Source organism: Pecten maximus, chromosome 5, assembly GCF_902652985.1.
Source record: "Pecten maximus chromosome 5, xPecMax1.1, whole genome shotgun sequence".
NCBI lineage: Eukaryota > Metazoa > Mollusca > Bivalvia > Pectinida > Pectinidae > Pecten > Pecten maximus.
The window spans coordinates 25,283,778-25,302,754 of NC_047019.1; the positions used below are offsets into that span (position 1 = coordinate 25,283,778).

Below are 18,977 nucleotides of genomic sequence, written 5' to 3' on the forward strand. Positions count from 1 at the left end.
CACGTGTTTAGTAAACAATGACCCAACACAAGAGATCACAGACAGATTTTGACGCCCACCATTGGATGATCTTTATTGGTTCATATAGGTTTATTTAAATAATTAAAGATATATACAAATAAGTGGACATATCTTCAATTGAATTGAACCTATCTTCAATTGAATTAAACCTATCTACAACTAATTGAACCTATCTTCAAATAATTGAAGGTAGGTTCAATTGATTGAATATATGTTAATTTGGCGTCCCGTAGAAACGAGGTGTGCATGCTGCAGTGTTCTGGACCCTCTGAAGGCAGTTAATCAGTGCAACAGATACACAAAACAGCAAAACACTGCCATGTAAAAAGTGAATGTTCCAATATCTTGCATGCATCTGTGGTGATGGACATAAAATATATTCCTTATAATTTCATTTATATACAAAATCCCTGTGAAAGTCTGTTATATTTGATGATCTCTTATCTCTTAGCAATTGTTATACCTTTTATCTGCAAATCAAAAGCGACGTTTCAAATAGTGACGACATTGTTTTCGTTATAGACTGATAATGTCATTTTTGAGTCAATAAAAAAATTGTTACAAACAAGATCAAATTATACGGCAAACAAAAACATTGAAAAAAAAACAACAACAAACAACTTAGCGCATGCAGTACAAGTCACAGTGTATAGAGTTATAATCGTATGGTTATACGATTAGGATCCCCCTTACAATTAATTAAAAAATGCATGGAAAACTTAAGCTTGTATCAATATCAGGCTAAGGCTACTTCATAAGGAGCACAGAAGTAAAATTTCATAAAATAATAAGTGAAAATTAAAAAAAAAGTAAACAAACTTGACTAAATTGTACAGGCTATAGATGTTTACAGACAAAATTGATTAGAACAAATTAGCACATTGTCAAAAGAAATTCGAAAACATTCCTTAACAATGAATTGAGGATGCAGTGTACATGTTATCTGAGAAAACATAATTGAAAAGAAATTAATAAAAAAAAAAGAGAGCCGAATTTTAGTACTTTCTTTTTCATATTTTCTATATCATATTTGATTAAGAAAAATGGTCGTTATCAAAATATTCAACGACACGTCGTATCTTTAATCGGGCTTGAATTTCAATGATTTTAAAAAGCATCTCCTTGGATTGTCCGGAACTGGAAACAGTTTGGAATATCCCTCGATCCATATCTAAAGAACGCTTGTATCGTTGACGCACAATAATATGTTCATTTTGCTCAACGTTGATAAGAAGTTTGATAACATAGCGGGAAAAGTGAATGTAAATCCTACGATACACGGAGGCTCACACACGGTATGTATTTAACGTTTAGCAATGGATGACCCAAAAAGCTCACCAACATGGAAAAAACCTTCAGATATTATGAAAAAACATCGGAAGAAGAAAAGAATCGCGCTGCAAAAGACCACTGAAAAAACACCCGACAAACTGTCTGCCATCTTCAGCCCCAAAAATGCGTTTTTGCAGCCAAACTCAAAGAGGAGGAATCCTTTTTCGCAGCCACAGGAAAGTCAAACCGACTCTCCATCAAAGAGACGGAAGTCTGAACATACAGAAATGTCACCAAGTTCAATTGATTTGCAAGAAAACGTTTTGTTTACATTTCTTGGAAGAACAGAAGAAAAGGTATAAACATTAAGAATTAATATAAATGATCATGACATTAACGGGACAAAGTGATACTTGGATAAATAGATAAATATTAAATAGGGGTCGATCAATCACATTATCCAATTATAAATCTGTTTTTAAAACGTACATTATGTTCACCAATTGATGTTTTTAAGTAATTTTTAACAAGTGGCTATTTCTTTGCACTAGCTAGCTACTAGTCTAGGCCTTATATTGAAACTTAGGTTACAGATGTACAAGTACATTCAATGCTGTATACTCTTTATTTATAAACTAATAGTCTGTAAATGGACTGTAAGTCCACACTGTTTGTCATAACCCTATGTAGCAGGCCAGGTTTTAATTTAATTGTAAATACTGTACATGGTTGTATGGTCGCCTTCTAGCTTCAGAGTGAGGCTAGAGGGAATATGCCTTTAAGTTTAGCTATATGCCAGGGTGAAATTCCTAAGTTACATTTGTACCTATCTCAATTATCTTTTCTAGTTTCAATTGATCCCAAAATATGAAATTGAGGCATTCAGGCATGCACTTCCTAGCTATTATAAAGTTATATATATTGACACCAGTCTATCTATTGGATTTTTGTCTGTCGTTAAAATCTAGCTTAAACAATGTTATATTTAAATCTTAATATTGAGTTAGCTTCTTTGATTCTCAATAACCAAGAGCTACGTATATCTTGGGTATATTCATAATATTGTCACGTAGTTAGTTTTTATTTATCGTATGACATGTAATTGTTAGCCTGTGTATGTATGTATAGATACGTGTGTTTATGTGAGTGAACGAGTGCCTTTATTTATTGTCATGTTCATGTGCACGTGCCGCTCTCCAGGTGAGACAATCTATATTTAGCCGTCACACCTGGATAACCGGCTCGGGCACCTATTCATTGTTAGCGTGTGTGTGGGTCGGAATGTCTTGTCACGAGAGAGAGATGTCAATCTATGTAGTCGAGATGTCTTGTGTTCTTAAGGTAATAGTGTGAAGTCAAGTCGTAACATGCGTAATAGCTAGTGTGAAGTCGAGTCGTAACATGCGTAATAGTGTTAGGTCAAGTCATCACAGAGTTTTCTTTGTAAATCGTCTGCCTTTGTTCAGGCAGACTGGGCCTGTTTGTTGTAATGAATGGACTTGTTTTTGACACTCTGTTTTATCATTGCTCATGTCTTATCTTATTGCGCCCATGTGTATGACATCGTATTCGTACATGTTTTACTGAATACACATTATTTAAAGTATTACACACAGGCCTTTGAGTCGTTATTCCGATATATAACTATTCGTCCCGTGAAACATGGCCACTGGCCGAGTCCAATTCAATATGTTGAAAACAGCATTTGTCACAATATATAACATAATTGCACTAGCTAGAATGGCCATACCAGGATGAAGGACTAGCATGTTTATACATAGATATTTGCTCAATTACCGATGCAACTGAACCAAGGGTCATGTGTTTGAGTTTTTGGTCAATTAATTTAGCATGCAGCTGATGTTTTTGGTCAATTAATTTAGCATGTAGCTGGGATGAATGGATACAAAATTACAAATTAAAGCCACATACACTCATGAATAGATCAATGTTTACATTTTGAGCTTTTTACAGTTTTCGGACTTGATACATACCTAACAGATTATCATGAATCAGAAACTGAAAGAAAATGTGTATTTATGAAAGTATACGGGGAATTCCCCAAAATAATAATTAACTGTGGCTGCTGGACCAAGTTTCTCTGAAAATTAGTCCCACAATATTAATGCAACGGCAGGTTTTACAGTCCATACAAAATGGCAGAATGCAGCAAGCGTGGAACTGAGAAAAAGCAGATAGATTCTGCCAAAAAAAAGACACAAAAGTGTGTGGAATTGGCAAAACCCTGAGGATTTCCTTAGGAAAGGAAATTATTCTTTGGAACATAACGAGAGAAGAAAAGGGAATAGATTCAAATTCCAATTTTTTCGGACGTCTTTTGGATTGCTGGTTAGCTTTTGAACATTTTCAACTTCACCGATCTAAGATTTTATCAATGTTTTGTTGTATGCATATTGCTATATTTTAAATGTAAACTATGCTTGTTTATTTTGTTCAGTTACCTGGGTATTACGCAAATATTCAGTTAATATGTTTAAATTAAAGCATTATTAGGCAATGTTCACGTATGCTCGATATGTAAACAACGGCCATGTGTGTAGTTTATGTGCAATGCACGTTATATCCTCGTTCTCGGCTCCATGACAAATCTCGCTATAAATATAGATGCGACAAGTTATTTTATACACTGATGTCTCAAGGACTCCCCCCGTCAAGCGTCCAGGCCAGTGGTCATTTTAATGTTAGGAGAGCGTGAATGAGCATCTTGGATTGCCATTAATACATGTGTGCAACTTGAATTTTAGGTTGTTTGGGAGTATGCGGCTTTAAAATTTTGTTCAAATAATTTAAACAAATCATAATCATCAAACTTTCCTGATCACACTGTCGAGATGTGTTGTTGAACCTTGAAACATCATCTATCAGAATACTTCAGAACTCACCTGACAGACAATTTGCAAGGCCCAAGCTAGGGCATTTTTTTTATTAGTCCCCTGCCGTTTGAAAAACGAGGGGACTTTAGGTTTACCCTCCGTCCGTCTGTCTGTCTGTCACGCAACAGTTGTCCGGACAACTCCTTCTAAAGTACTACTCCGATCTTAACGGAACTTGGTATACATGATCAGTATAACATGTTATTGTGCATCCCACATTTTTTTTCTCCAAAAAAACATTTTTCAAAATGGCCGCCGGCTTCTCATTGGTTGAGGCTTGTCCGGACAACTCCTCCTAAAGTACTAGTGCTACTCCGATTTTAACGAAACTTGGTATACATGATCAGTACAACATGTAGTTGTGTATCCCACATTTTTTTTCTTTTTTTTTCTTCGAAATGGCCGTCGGCTTCCCATTGGCTGAGGCTTGTCCGGGCAACTCCTTCTAAAGTACTACTCCGATTTTAACGAAACTTGGTATACATGATCAGTATAACATGAAGTTGTGTATCCCCATTTTTTTTCTTTTTTTTTTTCGAAAAACCATTTTTCAAAATGGCCGCCGGCGTCCCATTGGCTGAGGCTTGTCCGGGCAACTCCTTCTAAAGTACTACTCCGATTATAACAAAACTTGGTATACATATTCAGTATAACATGTAGTTGTGTATCCCACATTTTTTTCTTTTTTTTTTTCGAAAAACCAATTTTCAAAATGGCCGCCAGCTTCCCATTGGCTGAGGCTTGTCCGGGCAACTCCTTCTAAAGTACTACTCCGATTTTAACGAAACTTGGTATACATGTTCAGTATAACATGTAGTTATAAAAATGCGAAATAAATAGGTGCAGTCCTAGCTCAGGCAGGGGACTTTGTATTGCTGTTGCAATACTACCCATCCTTGTTTTTTCTATATGACTTTCCTCCTCAATTTCTGTAATTTTGGCCGGCCATTAGCAACATTAACAGGGGGCCGCTGTGGCCGTGTCACGACACTTTATCACTAGCCCTCCACTTCAGGGTTGCAAGTTCAAAACCAGCATGGGACAGATATGTATACTATCTACAGGTGTAGGAGTGGCTTTTCTCCTGGTACTCCGGCTTTCCCTCCACCTGCAAATTAAATCAGGCAAGTCTTTAAATGACCCTGGATGTTTAATAGGACGTTGAACAAAATAAACCAAACTAAACCAACACTGAAGGGTCCTATATATAGCTACCCTAGTTGCATGGTGTAGGTTTTTAATCATTATTCATCAGCTTATACTGTTTCTTTTAACTTGTACAAGCGGTCTTTTGAAATTTTTTATTATAATCTTTTGCTAATACAGGGCTTTTTCTAACTGGTTTGGGAAGGGGCCTTTTTGTCTCATTCTGGGAAGAAAATTAATGAATTTGAAAAGATTTTTTCAGGAGTAAACTGCAAATTTTGGGAATTTGGCTTAAATATGAAATAATTTCAATTGGGAATGGGCCTATTAATGGCCCCAAAAAGCCGCCAGAAAATGCCCTGATTTAATATCATTACTTTGTGATGACTGCAGATTTAAACAGAGACTCTGATTTATACAGCAAGAGACACTGAACGTGACAAGAACTTATTTCAATTACAAATAATATATAGCTATTTAAAAATATTTCCAATGTCTTTTTTCCTCCTGAAAAAATCTTTCCCAATAATCTGGCAATTTACCAATTTTCTTCCCAAAATGAGACAAAATTAAGGCCCTTTCCCAAATCACAGAAAAGCCCTGTTTTATATACTGTATAATTTGTCTGTGTAATTTACTAAATATTATCAATCATATAGGAACAGGAAAATGAAGGAAACCAGTGTTCAAGATCACTACAAATTGAGAGATCCACATCTAATCCTAGCCAGAATGAACCTTATTCCTTAGATGATGATGACAGCAAGTCACAGTTTGATTTTATTGAAAAGTTTTTCAAGGAAAAGCAAAAAGCACAATCTTCACAGGTAACTGCATGTTTTGTATACAGAAGTAAATTTTTGCATTTTGTCTTCGCTATTATGATTATCTTTCTCTGGATTTCTTAACTAGAAGATATTCTTCTTGGTCAAGTCTTTAAAAAGTGGCTAGTATTTTACCATAGCCAAGTACAATGAGTTCTTTTACTAGTACCAGAGTTACAAAATGAGTTTTGTGGAATATTTCTTATTTTTAATGTTGTGTCAATTCTATAACTAATTAACAAGATATCAGATAAACTTCAAGTGTTCCAATATATATTCACAACACTATATTGAATCAGACAAAGTGATAATCATATCATACATTTATTTTTTCAGAAATGTATTGAACTTCAAGAGGAAGTTAAACAAGATATTATAAGAAATGAAATCATTCCTGTAGACTGGAGTCTGAAAGTGAAACTAAGGGTAATATCAGAAAAGCCCTTATTATGGTGCACACAACTACGTACTGTAGATGAAGCTAGGGGAATTAGTCAGTTCCTCACAGGAACGCCAACTACACAGGTATGTACAATTTTACCACCATCTCTTATAGGAACTGTATGTAGGTAACACAATTTACAGGTTCTCTAGAAACACACACCATCTCTCATACAAACTTAACACATTACAGGTTCCCCGTAAATATACACAGGTGTACGTACATGTATAACCATCCCTCATAAGAATTTTACATAACCAGGGCATCCAGTAGACCCTTGAAACTATGTCGTTGACTCCCCAAAATAATATTTGACTCTTGGGTTTAGAAGATGTGTTTTGATCCTTCAGATTTTTGAGAAATGCTTAGTTAATTTCTAAGATTGCTTAATCTCAAGGGTCAACTGGATGCCCTGATAACACAAGTACTCCATATTCTCAGGTTTATAACACCATCCCTCACAGGAACTTTACTTGGAATATCAGCTCCATTTCTCATATAGGTAAATATCTTTGCATATACAAGGATGTGCATGTATCATGGGGCCGCGGTGGCCGAGTGGTTAAGGTGTCCCGACACTTTATCACTAGCCCTCCACCTCTGGGTTGCAAGTTTGAAACCTACGTGGGGCAGTTGCCAGGTTCTGACTGTAGGCCGGTGGTTTTTCTCTGGGTACTCCTGCTTTCCTCCACCTCCAAACCTGGCACGTCCTTAAAACAAACCAAACAAACCAAGTATCATGCTCCCCATGGGATATTTGTTTTACCTACTGGATGTTTCATCAGTTTTGACAGCTATTTACTACCAACTTCTTTATTTGACAAAAAGACATTTATTACAGATTAAATGTGAAGCCCCACTGAACTTCATTGAAAATCAAACTCATTTGCATCCTTGCACTCCAGGTGGCGGTGCAGGAATCTGAGAGAAAGGCTTACTTCCAGGAGTCTGGTTTGTACTGGATTTACCCTAGTCTTCCATGGATGAAACTCTTTCCAAGAATTGTACCAGACGCTAAATTAAGGTAATTAATAAATCTGATGTTTTCCTGCAAAATTTATGTTTAAAACAGTAGCAGCAAACTTGACCTTGACTCATGGCCACTTCAAAAGTATTCATCAATCACTTAGTTTTTCAAGAAGAAAAAAAATTACATGTCAAAACATGTATACCATTTATTCATGGTAGTCATATATGTTAGAAAATTGCACCAGTGCGTACAGCACTTAAGTTCGGAAACATTTTTGTTTAATTTACTTCTGTGCAAATACCGTCGGTATTACAGAGAACCCATACTAGCTTTTAATTTGTATCTACCTTGCAGCTGTAAAATAATTTTAGATTTCTAGATTTGTAGATCTGATAGTTATTATATACATTTTGATACTAATGTTCATGAACTATGTTATTATATACATTTTGATACTAATGTTCATGAACTATGACCTGGCATTGCTAATGATGTATTAAAACAACAATTATATGTGATGTAAATTCCACTGATTTTGTATCTACCTCTCCTTTAAAACACAGGACAGCAAGTATAGGACTAGATAATGTGGTACAAACAGCGCTACAATCAGACTGGTAAGTTGAGAAATCTCCATTTAATAAGTGTAACTGTTAAGTTCAGATCAGAGAACCTCAGTCTGAAATCTCCCTAACACAAAGGTAATACACAATCAGTGTACATGTGGTATTAAGTACCATGGAAATCTCATCTACATTTTATGCTTAAAACATACATAGAAGTAGTGTTTAATATGGAAGCATTTGCAAGTTGACTTGACATCCTAAATATATGTATAGTATACATTATAAATAGTAGTGTGTTTTTTTAATTAGTAGGCATCTATCAGAACTTTTTATATCCATTAAAAAAGACTAATACTAAAAACTTAATGTTCCAAGGCAGTGCTAATATGTTAAAGCCTCTCAATGTTTTTGTTTATAGATCTTAAACTTTATCAAGCTAAACTTCATAATCCCCTACAGGTTTATCTTCATTTAATTTCCTTCAAATATGCAGAGTAGCGTCAACAACTCTAAAATGAAGCATGTACTGTAAATCACTTATATTCCGTGAGTACTTAATTTCGCGAACTCACCTAATTTTACTTATTCGCGAATACATAATTTCGCGAATTCTGATCTCATAATGACTTTAAATTCGCGAATGACGTTAACAGATCAGCGATTTTTCCATGTTGGTAGCCATTTTGATTATGAGAGTCATGTGACGGTACAAGAAAAGTCATGTGATTCAATCGTCTGATATCTGTGTCTGGCCATACTGAATTGTATTTACCGTACCTGTATACATGCTAAATGGCTTACAAAGCCGGTGTCAGACATTGAACAAAACCTACTGCTCATTAAGAATGCCTGGACGATGACGGGACTACAATAGGTCGTGAGTAATTAACGTACATTGTAATTAACGTACGTGTGTATACAGTGATACCGATGAACAGTTCTCGGGACAGTCTATTGCGAATGATTTATACTCCAGGCGATTATTTGCTCTGAATGTTTGAATTAAGTAAAAAATTTGTTTGATTTCAACTTTGTTATGGTAAAGATTTTTTCGAGAATCAAGCCATGTGAAGTGCTATGTATACATGTAACCTTACATAACTTACAACAACGTGGGTAATAAAGTACGACCTATTCGGGGTGACCATCCTGGATCCTCGGGACCGTATCTATTGTACTTAAATTAACTACATGTAAAACGTCGTCTAGAAGTTAATTAAGTCGGAGTTCAACCACAATATCAGTGTTCAGTGGGTTTGTTTTGTGTGTGAAATTTTGGTGTTTTGTGATATAAAAACATATCCGTATATAATCTATCATTCTGTGATTACTTTAACGATGATGTTTGCTCACCAACTAAAGATTACGGTAGATTCAAAACCGACGTCACTCAGTATTCTTGTCATTCTTATACAAATATTCGCGAGGGATTTGAATTTGCGTTTGACTCTCCTCGCGAAATAACGCTAAAATAAATCCCACGCGAAATATAAGTGACTTACAGTAATAAACATCTGAAAAAAATAGCGTGAACATAGTAACCCTCTACACATACCAAGTTACAACCCGGTATCCAGGATGATAAACAGAAAAGCATGGGTTTGTTTATCAAATGCTGAGAAGTTTCTTTCATGATGATTTCTGATTGACTTTTTTTATGGCTTAATTCTGATGTGTGGCTTTGATCGCCAGTCTGCCATTCTTCAAAACAAGTTCACGCATGCATGTAGCATGACATATTATCCGCAGCGGCCAGCTCATTTACATATAGAGAGTGGAGCATCACATTAGAGATTACCTGTAATCAGTCTGAGTGGGGAGTTTCCCAGTTTTAATATCATCACTGGTTATATATTCTACCATAAAACATATTTTTGAAATTTTGTCATGATTTAATATATAATGAAAATATAGGTTTAATGACAGAATTATAATTCTGTTATTGTTTCAAATGTGTGTAACCCAAGGGAGAGGGTTTGTATAGGTATAGCCTGCTTCCCAATTCCTGTTAAATTAATTGGTTTTTCAAAAAATACTTTGAAATGAAAAACAAAAAAATTAGGCATAACACATGAAGTTGCAAGTTTGAGTGCTCCACAAATTTTCTATTAGAGATTTCTAGGAAATACTTATCTATAATACTCTGGATGACCACTGATTGCTCTGAACCCTTAATTTTTGTATGGAAATTTGTTTTGTTAAAATGTATCTACTGCCATTATTACAGGACTGAGAGCTTCACCTCAGTTTTCCATCAGCTGCGTGCCCAGCACTGTCCCTACTTCTATGTGTGCACTCACCAGTTCTCTGTGCTTTTCCGAGCATCAACAATAGCAGGACAGACAACTCTCAGTGCCCTACTCAGCCCAACAACCAGGGGCATGAGAGAATCACTGAAAGGTGAAGGTAAGATGCTTAATACAAATAGCTTTTTTAGGTCCCCAGAGACAAAGTCTCAGTCAGTTGACCTGTTGTGATCGCCTTTGGTCTGTAGCATGCTCGGATGAAAGGCTACCAAGTTTGTTCAAATGGATGACCTTGACTTTCATTTAAGGTCACAGGGGTCAAATATGCTAAAATCTTTAAACAACTTCTTCTTGATAACCAACTGGCCCAGAGACCTGATATTGCATTAGTAGCATTCTGGGGGTAATTAAGAGCTAAAGATTGTTCAAATGATCGCCATTGACATTTAAGGTCACAGGGGTCAGATATGCTAAAATTTTTAAACAGCTACTTTTTGATAACTAATTCACAAGAGGCCCAGACACCTGATATGGGTTTGTAGTATTCATGGGTAAAGGGCTATAACGATTGTTCAAATAAATGACCTTAACCTTAATTCAGGGTCCCAGGGATCAAATATGCTGAAATATATCAAAATTCAGGTGACTGTTAAGGCCAACGGGCCTCTTGTTTAGCTTTATACACATGTATTTATGCAATGTAGATGGATCATTACAACAGGGATAGAAAATTCCTAAAATAAAGTTCACATACTGGACAACCCTAAAGTTATTTCTATGCTTTGTACGGACAGAATTAAACAATAACTCAACTGACCAAGCATCAAGGTCGAAAGCTTAACAGTCAATTGCAAGGTCAAAGTTCAAGGACAAATTGTGTAGCTTTTTACTTACATTTTGAAATTACAAAGCAAAATTGATGGTAGTTTTCACACAATAAGTCAGCTAACAAATGGTCTTAGTCAGATGTCAGTGCCTCTGGGTCCCAGATTAAAGGTCAAGGTCAAACTTTGTATCTTTTCACTGATTAACATTTTGTTATGACATTATGAAGCAAAGTACCGTAAGTCAAAATTAAATGAGAAGTCAACTGACCAAATTTGATCAAGGTCACTGGACCAAAGGTTAAGGTTATTTGAGACATATAGCAACTTGATGGTGCCCTTGTTGACCTGTCAGTATTCTAGTTAGAATGCTGTTTGAAATTTGATAGGCTATTAGCTCACCTCAACTGAAGGACCTGTGAAGTATATACCATGCAATGGTTTAGACAAATTTTATCATAACAACTTCAAATATGCAACATTGTTTATTTGTTCACATACGTGTAAAAACAGAGTATATTATTTTGGCTTGCAGAATATTACAATCAACATGCATTTATCAAGTCTCAAACGTTTTTGCTTTTTCAAACATTTATATTACCCTACAGATATATCATTTACCATGCCACTACTAGATCGAAGGAGGAGCAGCATCAACCCAGACACAGAATCAGAAAGTCAGCAGGAACCTGGGTAATGTACTATCATGAGATAGCCAATTTCACATACCGTATTTGACCAGCCAATTTCACATACCGTATTTGACCTAATAAGGGCGCCCCTACCTTTTTTCAAGGAACTAAATCTTTGACTGAGTGTCAAAATGGTGTTCAAAAGTAATAATTCATGTGAAATATTTTGCTACTTTATGTGTTCAATTTTCTTCAGCAAATTAAGTAACTGGAACACATGTTTTCGCCACATTTTGTGTATTCCTACAGGCTACAGATGACATGTCAGTGCAAAGAGCACCCAAAACTAAACACACATACAAATAATAACTTACCATCTTTATTTGAAGATAAAGTAAAGACTTCATTCTTGTTGATAAATAACTTTTGTTCAGAACAGAAAGCTAGTAAAAGACATTGTAAATCAATTATTAGGTCAAAGAAAACGATGTCTGATATGATCTGGGAAATCACCTGTTTCTATAAATAGAACACAAAAGAGTTCCATTTGAACATAAATGGTGGAACACACATTCTCTGGTCAAAAGATCAGCTGGCATGGTTTACAAGTTTACAGGAGTATTCAAGTGATGTTTAAGCTTAATATATGATAATGAATAGATATCTTCATCTGGAATATTTTTATGACTGAATATTTTACCGTTTCCACAACCTTGGGTATTCTGCTATAAGGTATAGTCTGTTTCATAAAACTTCAGAATAACTAATCTTAATAAGGGCGCCCCCACTGTCAATTACCCGCGCCCTGCGCCCTTATTAGGTCAAATATGGTATGTTTTAATACCTGTGATGACTGTGGATTAGATTTGGTTGACATCCCTTTATCTCTACATCAGGAGAAATATATTTGTAACATAAACATGTGAATATGAAACCTATGGGGTAAAAACAGCTAGAAATGTCATACAGCTGTGATAATTTTGGGGCCTCAGGGCCAAGTCAAAAAGTTTGTAGAAACATCATAGGGTTGTGATACTGTGATAATTATAAGGTGTGAGGGCCGGGGTGAAAACATTGGTATTGCATCACGTGGCTTTGACCTGTCAATCATATATCTGTATAACCTGATGTTATCCCAGACAGTGTATAAAAACAATAACTGCTTCTTTCTACATCAGGCATCAGAAGCATGCGCAACCATATCAACATGTAGATGATGATGATGATGACATGATTGATACAGATGAAGGGGCCTCAGTTTGGTTAGAGAGTATAGGTCTTGACAAAAAGCAGTTCCCATCACTTGAACCTAACAAGGTTAAGATGTATCCTTTTTAAGAAGCAAACCTAGACATACATGTTAAACATTTTGTATGAACAGTTGCCTTTAACTTTAAAATGTGTAGGAGTCAGAACTTTTGTATCTGTGATCGATATTAAACATGTAGTTAAAAAAATAGAAATGGAAATGAAGTTAAAAGAATTTCTGTTCAGCTAGCTGAGATCTTCTCTTAAGCTCGATGTGTAGAGCATTAGACTAGTAAGCCAGAGATCCCTGGTTTGATCCCTAGTGGAAACAGTGATTTAAATTTAATCAATCATGCGCCCTTTTACATATATGTAATTAGGGAGAATTTCTTATGTTATAATTAATATCTTTTACTATCGGTCCTAAATGTATAGTTATTCAAAAGTTTAGTTAGTATATTTTAGTGTTGGTACTTCATGTAGTTAAAGATCTGTTAGAAATTTGTCCCTTTAACTATATGAAGACAGAGAGAAGGATTCAAGATGATTGACAACAGGCCAGAGTCTACTGTTTGTGTGACTGGCCCTGATGTTCAGGGACTGTATAACTACCTTCTCAACTGCCGCAGCTGTGTGGCTATCTCGGGACCCCAGGCTGGTCTGCCTCCTACCATCCTTGCCCCTACCTCATTCAAAGGAGCCACCCTCAAATCTCACAAGGTCAGTAACATTTTTAATTGTGATAGGGAAGATTGATATATCTGTATGTTTGTCACAGGGAAGATACATTCATTTGTATGCTGATTTGAATCACAGCATATTAAGATGTTGGGTTGGGTAATGAGTTGTTTTGTTACTGACGTGATGGGTAATGAATTCTTTGTTTGTTATCCATCCAATTAACTGTTAAAAGTCAAAACAAAGATTTACATATTCTGCCTTGTGATCCGAGAGAACATGTGTGAACATGTGTGGACATTTAGTCCTGTGATCTGAGAGTACATGTTTGAACATGTGTGGACATTTAGTCCTGTGATCTGAGAGTACATGTTTGAACATGTGTGGACATTTAGTCCTGTGATCTGAGAGTACATATGTGAACAAGTGTGAAAATTCAGGTGTGCTATCTGATGTATGAACATTCAGTCCAATGCGATGAGAGTACATGCGTGAACATTTGGTTCTGCGAGATGAGAGTACATTATAGGCGAACATACAGGCCTGTTGGCTGATTAGAGTACATCATGGATGAAAATGCAGGCCTAGAGTAAACTGAGATTACGATAAAGTTGAACATGATGGCCAACCAGCTGAAATATTTGATGTGAAGTTTATTTTAGGTTACGATCAAGAGTTTATTTCTCTTTCAACAGGTAAAACATTCCTTGGTCAAACAAATGGACAACAATAAACAGATAAAATCTGTTCACATCTTGGAGATATTGGGACCAGTTTTACCTCACCATATATCTAGTTACAATTCACTGTTCCGTGACACCCAGGAAGGATGTTTTTCACTAACCTTTAACACACACGAACCTAGCATTTCATTCAATGCTGTTGTTGGCAGTGAAGATGACCAGTCCAACAATGCATCTATCCGAGAACAGTTTGTGATGAGACATAAAAAGTTTGATCCTTTCTTCTCCAACAGACCATTAGATACCAGATTGACTTGTATTAGGGAGATTCACTGTAAGGGAGGCTACTCCTCCTTCCTCGTGTAAATCTTGATGGTAAAGGAATATTGATATAGTATTTATATTTTGTGGAAGACACTTTATATATAATTATTGTTCTTATTTGTGCCCAGAGACTTTATTTTTTTATATTTTACAAAAGCACAATATTAATTGATAGTGCTTCTGTAAAATGATTAAGCTTTTTGGCTTCTGATAAGTTTGTTTAGATCTTGGATTTAAATTAATTAATTCAGACTGGTGATTTCTTAAAGAGTTAAAAATTTGAACTTCTGAAAAGAACTTGAGACTTCAAACGATGTTTTTAAGATAATGAAATTCTGCCCTTTCAAATAAACAAAATATCAGTAAAGACTTTTGAATTTATATACAGAATAAGTAGCTGGCCAAGATTTTGGACTTTTGATAAAAAGTTTGTGAAGATTTTGACTTAAGATTAAAAGCTACTTGAAAATTTACTTTTGATAAAGAATTAAGATGTTAGACTGTGATAAAGAATTAAAACTTAACTATTTTGACAGAACCTTGTGATACAATATCAAGTTTTAAAGTGCTGAGCAGTATATACATTTTTAGGTCATCTGACCCGAAGGGTCAGGATGACCTATAGTCATCATACTTCGTCCGTCGCCGTGCGCCGTGCGCCGTCCGCCGTCCGCCGTGCGTAAACTTTTCACATTTCAATCTTCTTCTCAAGTTCCACCAGTGGGATTAAGCTGAAACTTGCCTGAAATGATCCTGTGATGGTCCTGACCAAGTGTTGTTATTTTTCGGGTCAGTCCGAAATCCAAGATGGCCGCCATAGCCGCCATTTTGAAAACACATTTTAAACTTCTTCTCAAGTTCCACCAGTGCTGTTGCGCTGAAACTTGCCAGAAATGATCCTGAGATGATCCCGACCAAGTGTTGTTATTTTTCGGGTCGGTCTGAAATCCAAGATGGCCGCCATAGCCGCCATCTTGAAAAACACATTTTAAACTTCTTCTCAAGTTCCACTGGTGCCATTGAGTTGAAACTTGCCTGATATGATCCTGATATAATTCTGACCAAGTGTTGTTATTTTTTGGGTCGGTCCGAAATCCAAGATGGCCGCCATAGCCGCCATTTTGAAAACACATTTTAAACTTCTTCTCAAGTTCCACCAGTGCTGTTGCGCTGAAACTTGCCAGAAATGATCCTGAGATGATCCCGACCAAGTGTTGTTATTTTTCGGGTCGGTCTGAAATCCAAGATGGCCGCCATAGCCGCCATCTTGAAAAACACATTTTAAACTTCTTCTCAAGTTCCACTGGTGCCATTGAGTTGAAACTTGCCTGATATGATCCTGATATAATCCTGACCAAGTGTTGTTATTTTTTGGGTCGGTCCGAAATCCAAGATGGCCGCCATAGCCGCCATTTTGAAAACACATTTTAAACTTCTTCTCAAGTTCCACCAGTGCTGTTGGGCTGAAACTTGCCAGAAATAATCCTGAGATGATCCCGACCAAGTGTTGTTATTTTTTGGGTCAGTCCGAAATCCAAGATGGCCGCCATAGCCGCCATCTTGAAAAACACATTTTAAACTTCTTCTCAAGTTCCACCAGTGCTATTGAGCTGAAACTTGCCTGAAATGATCCTGATATGATCATGACCAAGTGTTGTTATTTTTTAGGTCAGTCCGAAATCCAAGATGGCCGCCATAGCCGCCATCTTGAAAAACACATTTTAAACTTCTTCTCAAGTTCCACCAGTGCTATTGAGCTGAAACTTGCCTGAAATGATCCTGATATGATCCTGACCAAGCGTTGTTATTTTTCGGGTCGGTCCGAAATCCAAGATGGCCGCCATAGCCGCCATTTTGAAAACACATTTTAAACTTCTTCTCAAGTTCCACCAGTGCTATTGAGCTGAAACTTGCCTGAAATGATCCTGATATGATCCCAACCAAGTGTTGTTATTTTTCGGGTCGGTCCGAAATCCAAGATGGCCGCCATTTTGAAAACACATTTTAAACTTCTTCTCAAGTTCCACCAGTGCTGTTGGGCTGAAACTTGCCAGAAATGATCCTGAAATGATCCCGACCAAGTGTTGTTATTTTTCGGGTCGGTCCGAAATTAAGATGGCCGCCATAGCCGCCATCTTGAAAAACACATTTTAAACTTCTTCTCAAGTTCCACCAGTGCTGTTGGGCTGAAACTTGCCTGAAATGATCCTGATATGATGCTGACCAAGTGTTGTTATTTTTCGGGCCGTTCCGAAATCCAAGATGGCCACCATGGCAACCATCTTGAAAAACACATTTTTAACTTCTTCTCCAGTTCCACTGGTGCGATTGAGCTGGAAATTGGTGAGGATGTTAAGGAAGGAGAGCCAATAAAGTGTTGTTATTTTTCGGCTTCGTAAAAACTTTGACATGGCAGCCACGGCAGCCATTTTGTAACATGATTGCGCAATCATGGTTTTCCTGAACAACACCTATTTCAAACTTCTTCTCAAATTCCATCAGTGGGATTCAGCTGTAACTTACCAGAAATGATCCTGAGATGGTTCTGGCCAAGTGTTGTTATTTATTGGGTCAGTCAGAAATTCAGGATGGCCACCATGGCCTGCCACTAAACCTGCTACAGAGAATGCATACTACAATAGTATAAGGGTCTTTAATTTATAGTCAGATGACCGTTAAGGCCCCTGGGCCTCTTGTTGTCATTATGGTGCTGTTTGTGAAATAATGATACATTGATGCGAATATCTTCTAGTAGATCTTACCATGTATTTATCATGCAGAAATCTTCCAAATCACTGCTGAACTATCTATGGCGGATGTATGGCATTATATCTGTGATTGTATTGTGCAAAGTGTACCTTATAAAGTCCTGAATCCTCAATATGGTACATATTCAATGCAGTGGAGGGAATATTTTTTGTAGTCACGAGTTTGGTCACTTTTCGGGAAAAAATGCCGTTTTAATCTTTTAATGTCAAATTTAATGTGAAGTTTTTATATGCCCATCAAAATTTGACGAGAGTGTAATGGTATGGCGTTGTCCGCCTGTCTGGCGTAACCTTTTTTTGACCGTAGATCTACATTTTTTGACCTATTACAATTTCCTTTGAAACTTTATGAACATATGAAATTGTTTTCGCGAAAAATATTTTGATTCAACTTTGTTTATTTCAGTCTTCCAGTTTTTTCAGATCTCCTTCTACATTTTGCAACCAATTTCTTTAAACTTGGTTGGCTTTAAAATCATGATATGTTTCCTTGAAAAGATCTTTGATTGAACTATTGTTGCAAAATTTATTACTCTTAGTTTTTATCTAATACTTCAATCTTGTCGGGAGATCTCCTACATTTCTCTATTGATTTCTTTGAAACTTGAAAGGCTTCATAATTATGATAACAAGTTCTGTTTAATGAAGGTGAAGACTTTTAATTACTTGTTTTTCTCAAATCGTTAGAAAATCCAATATTGATTTTGTAGTGAGCGGTGAGATTTATAGCATACAAGCTAACCACTCTTAAGGTTCTTTAAATCTGATTTTATTGCAAGATAGTACATGTACATGTATATATTCGACAGATGTATACTGTTCTGCCATGCGGTACTCTTTTTTGGTGCAAGTTCTGTAATGCATCAATAAACTCATTTATAAGTGTACTAGGGTCCTAATATTTGGTTTCAGGTTTGGTGGGAGGGTTAACTATTATTTCCTGGAATCAAACATGTTTCCTAGTAATGGTACAATGTATCAATTTTGCCTTTAAATATTGCCATATGTATTAATTAAAATACCAATATATTGCAATATAGATTCCAGTTGAAAGGTATAGTGATATACAATATTAGGGTCAGCTTTGTACCTACAATATGAGGTGAGCTTTGTACCTGCAATATGAGGTGAGCTTTGTACCTATGAGTACTCTTGTTAAGATATGACTGATGTCCCTTCTCTGATTATTGTATTTATTAGCTCACCTGCCCGAAGGGCAAGTGAGCTTATGCCGTGGTGCGTCGTCCGTCATGTTCGGCGTCAACTTTTTCATTTAAACAACTTCTTCTCAATAACCAAGAGGCCCAGGAACTTCATATTGGGTCTGTAGCATGCTGGGGTGAAGGGCTACCAAGTTTGTTCAAATAATTAACCTTGACCTTCATTCAAGGTCACAGGGGTCAAATAAGCTATAATCTTCAAACGACTTCTTCTCAATA

General features: G+C 36.4%; 1 protein-coding gene across 1 annotated transcript; it reads left to right on the forward strand.

Annotated features, from left to right (window-relative positions):
- The first annotated feature begins 1,234 nt into the window (after nucleotides 1-1,234).
- LOC117327640 (protein downstream neighbor of son homolog) lies at nucleotides 1,235-15,353 on the forward strand. The gene is made up of 10 exons (XM_033884705.1): nucleotides 1,235-1,649; nucleotides 5,993-6,160; nucleotides 6,494-6,682; nucleotides 7,505-7,623; nucleotides 8,133-8,186; nucleotides 10,363-10,541; nucleotides 11,814-11,898; nucleotides 13,016-13,162; nucleotides 13,610-13,805; nucleotides 14,459-15,353. The coding sequence occupies exons 1-10, from the start codon at nucleotides 1,338-1,340 to the stop codon at nucleotides 14,810-14,812; spliced, it is 1,803 nt and encodes a 600-aa protein (XP_033740596.1). The 5' UTR covers nucleotides 1,235-1,337; the 3' UTR covers nucleotides 14,813-15,353.
- The last annotated feature ends 3,624 nt before the right edge of the window (nucleotides 15,354-18,977 follow it).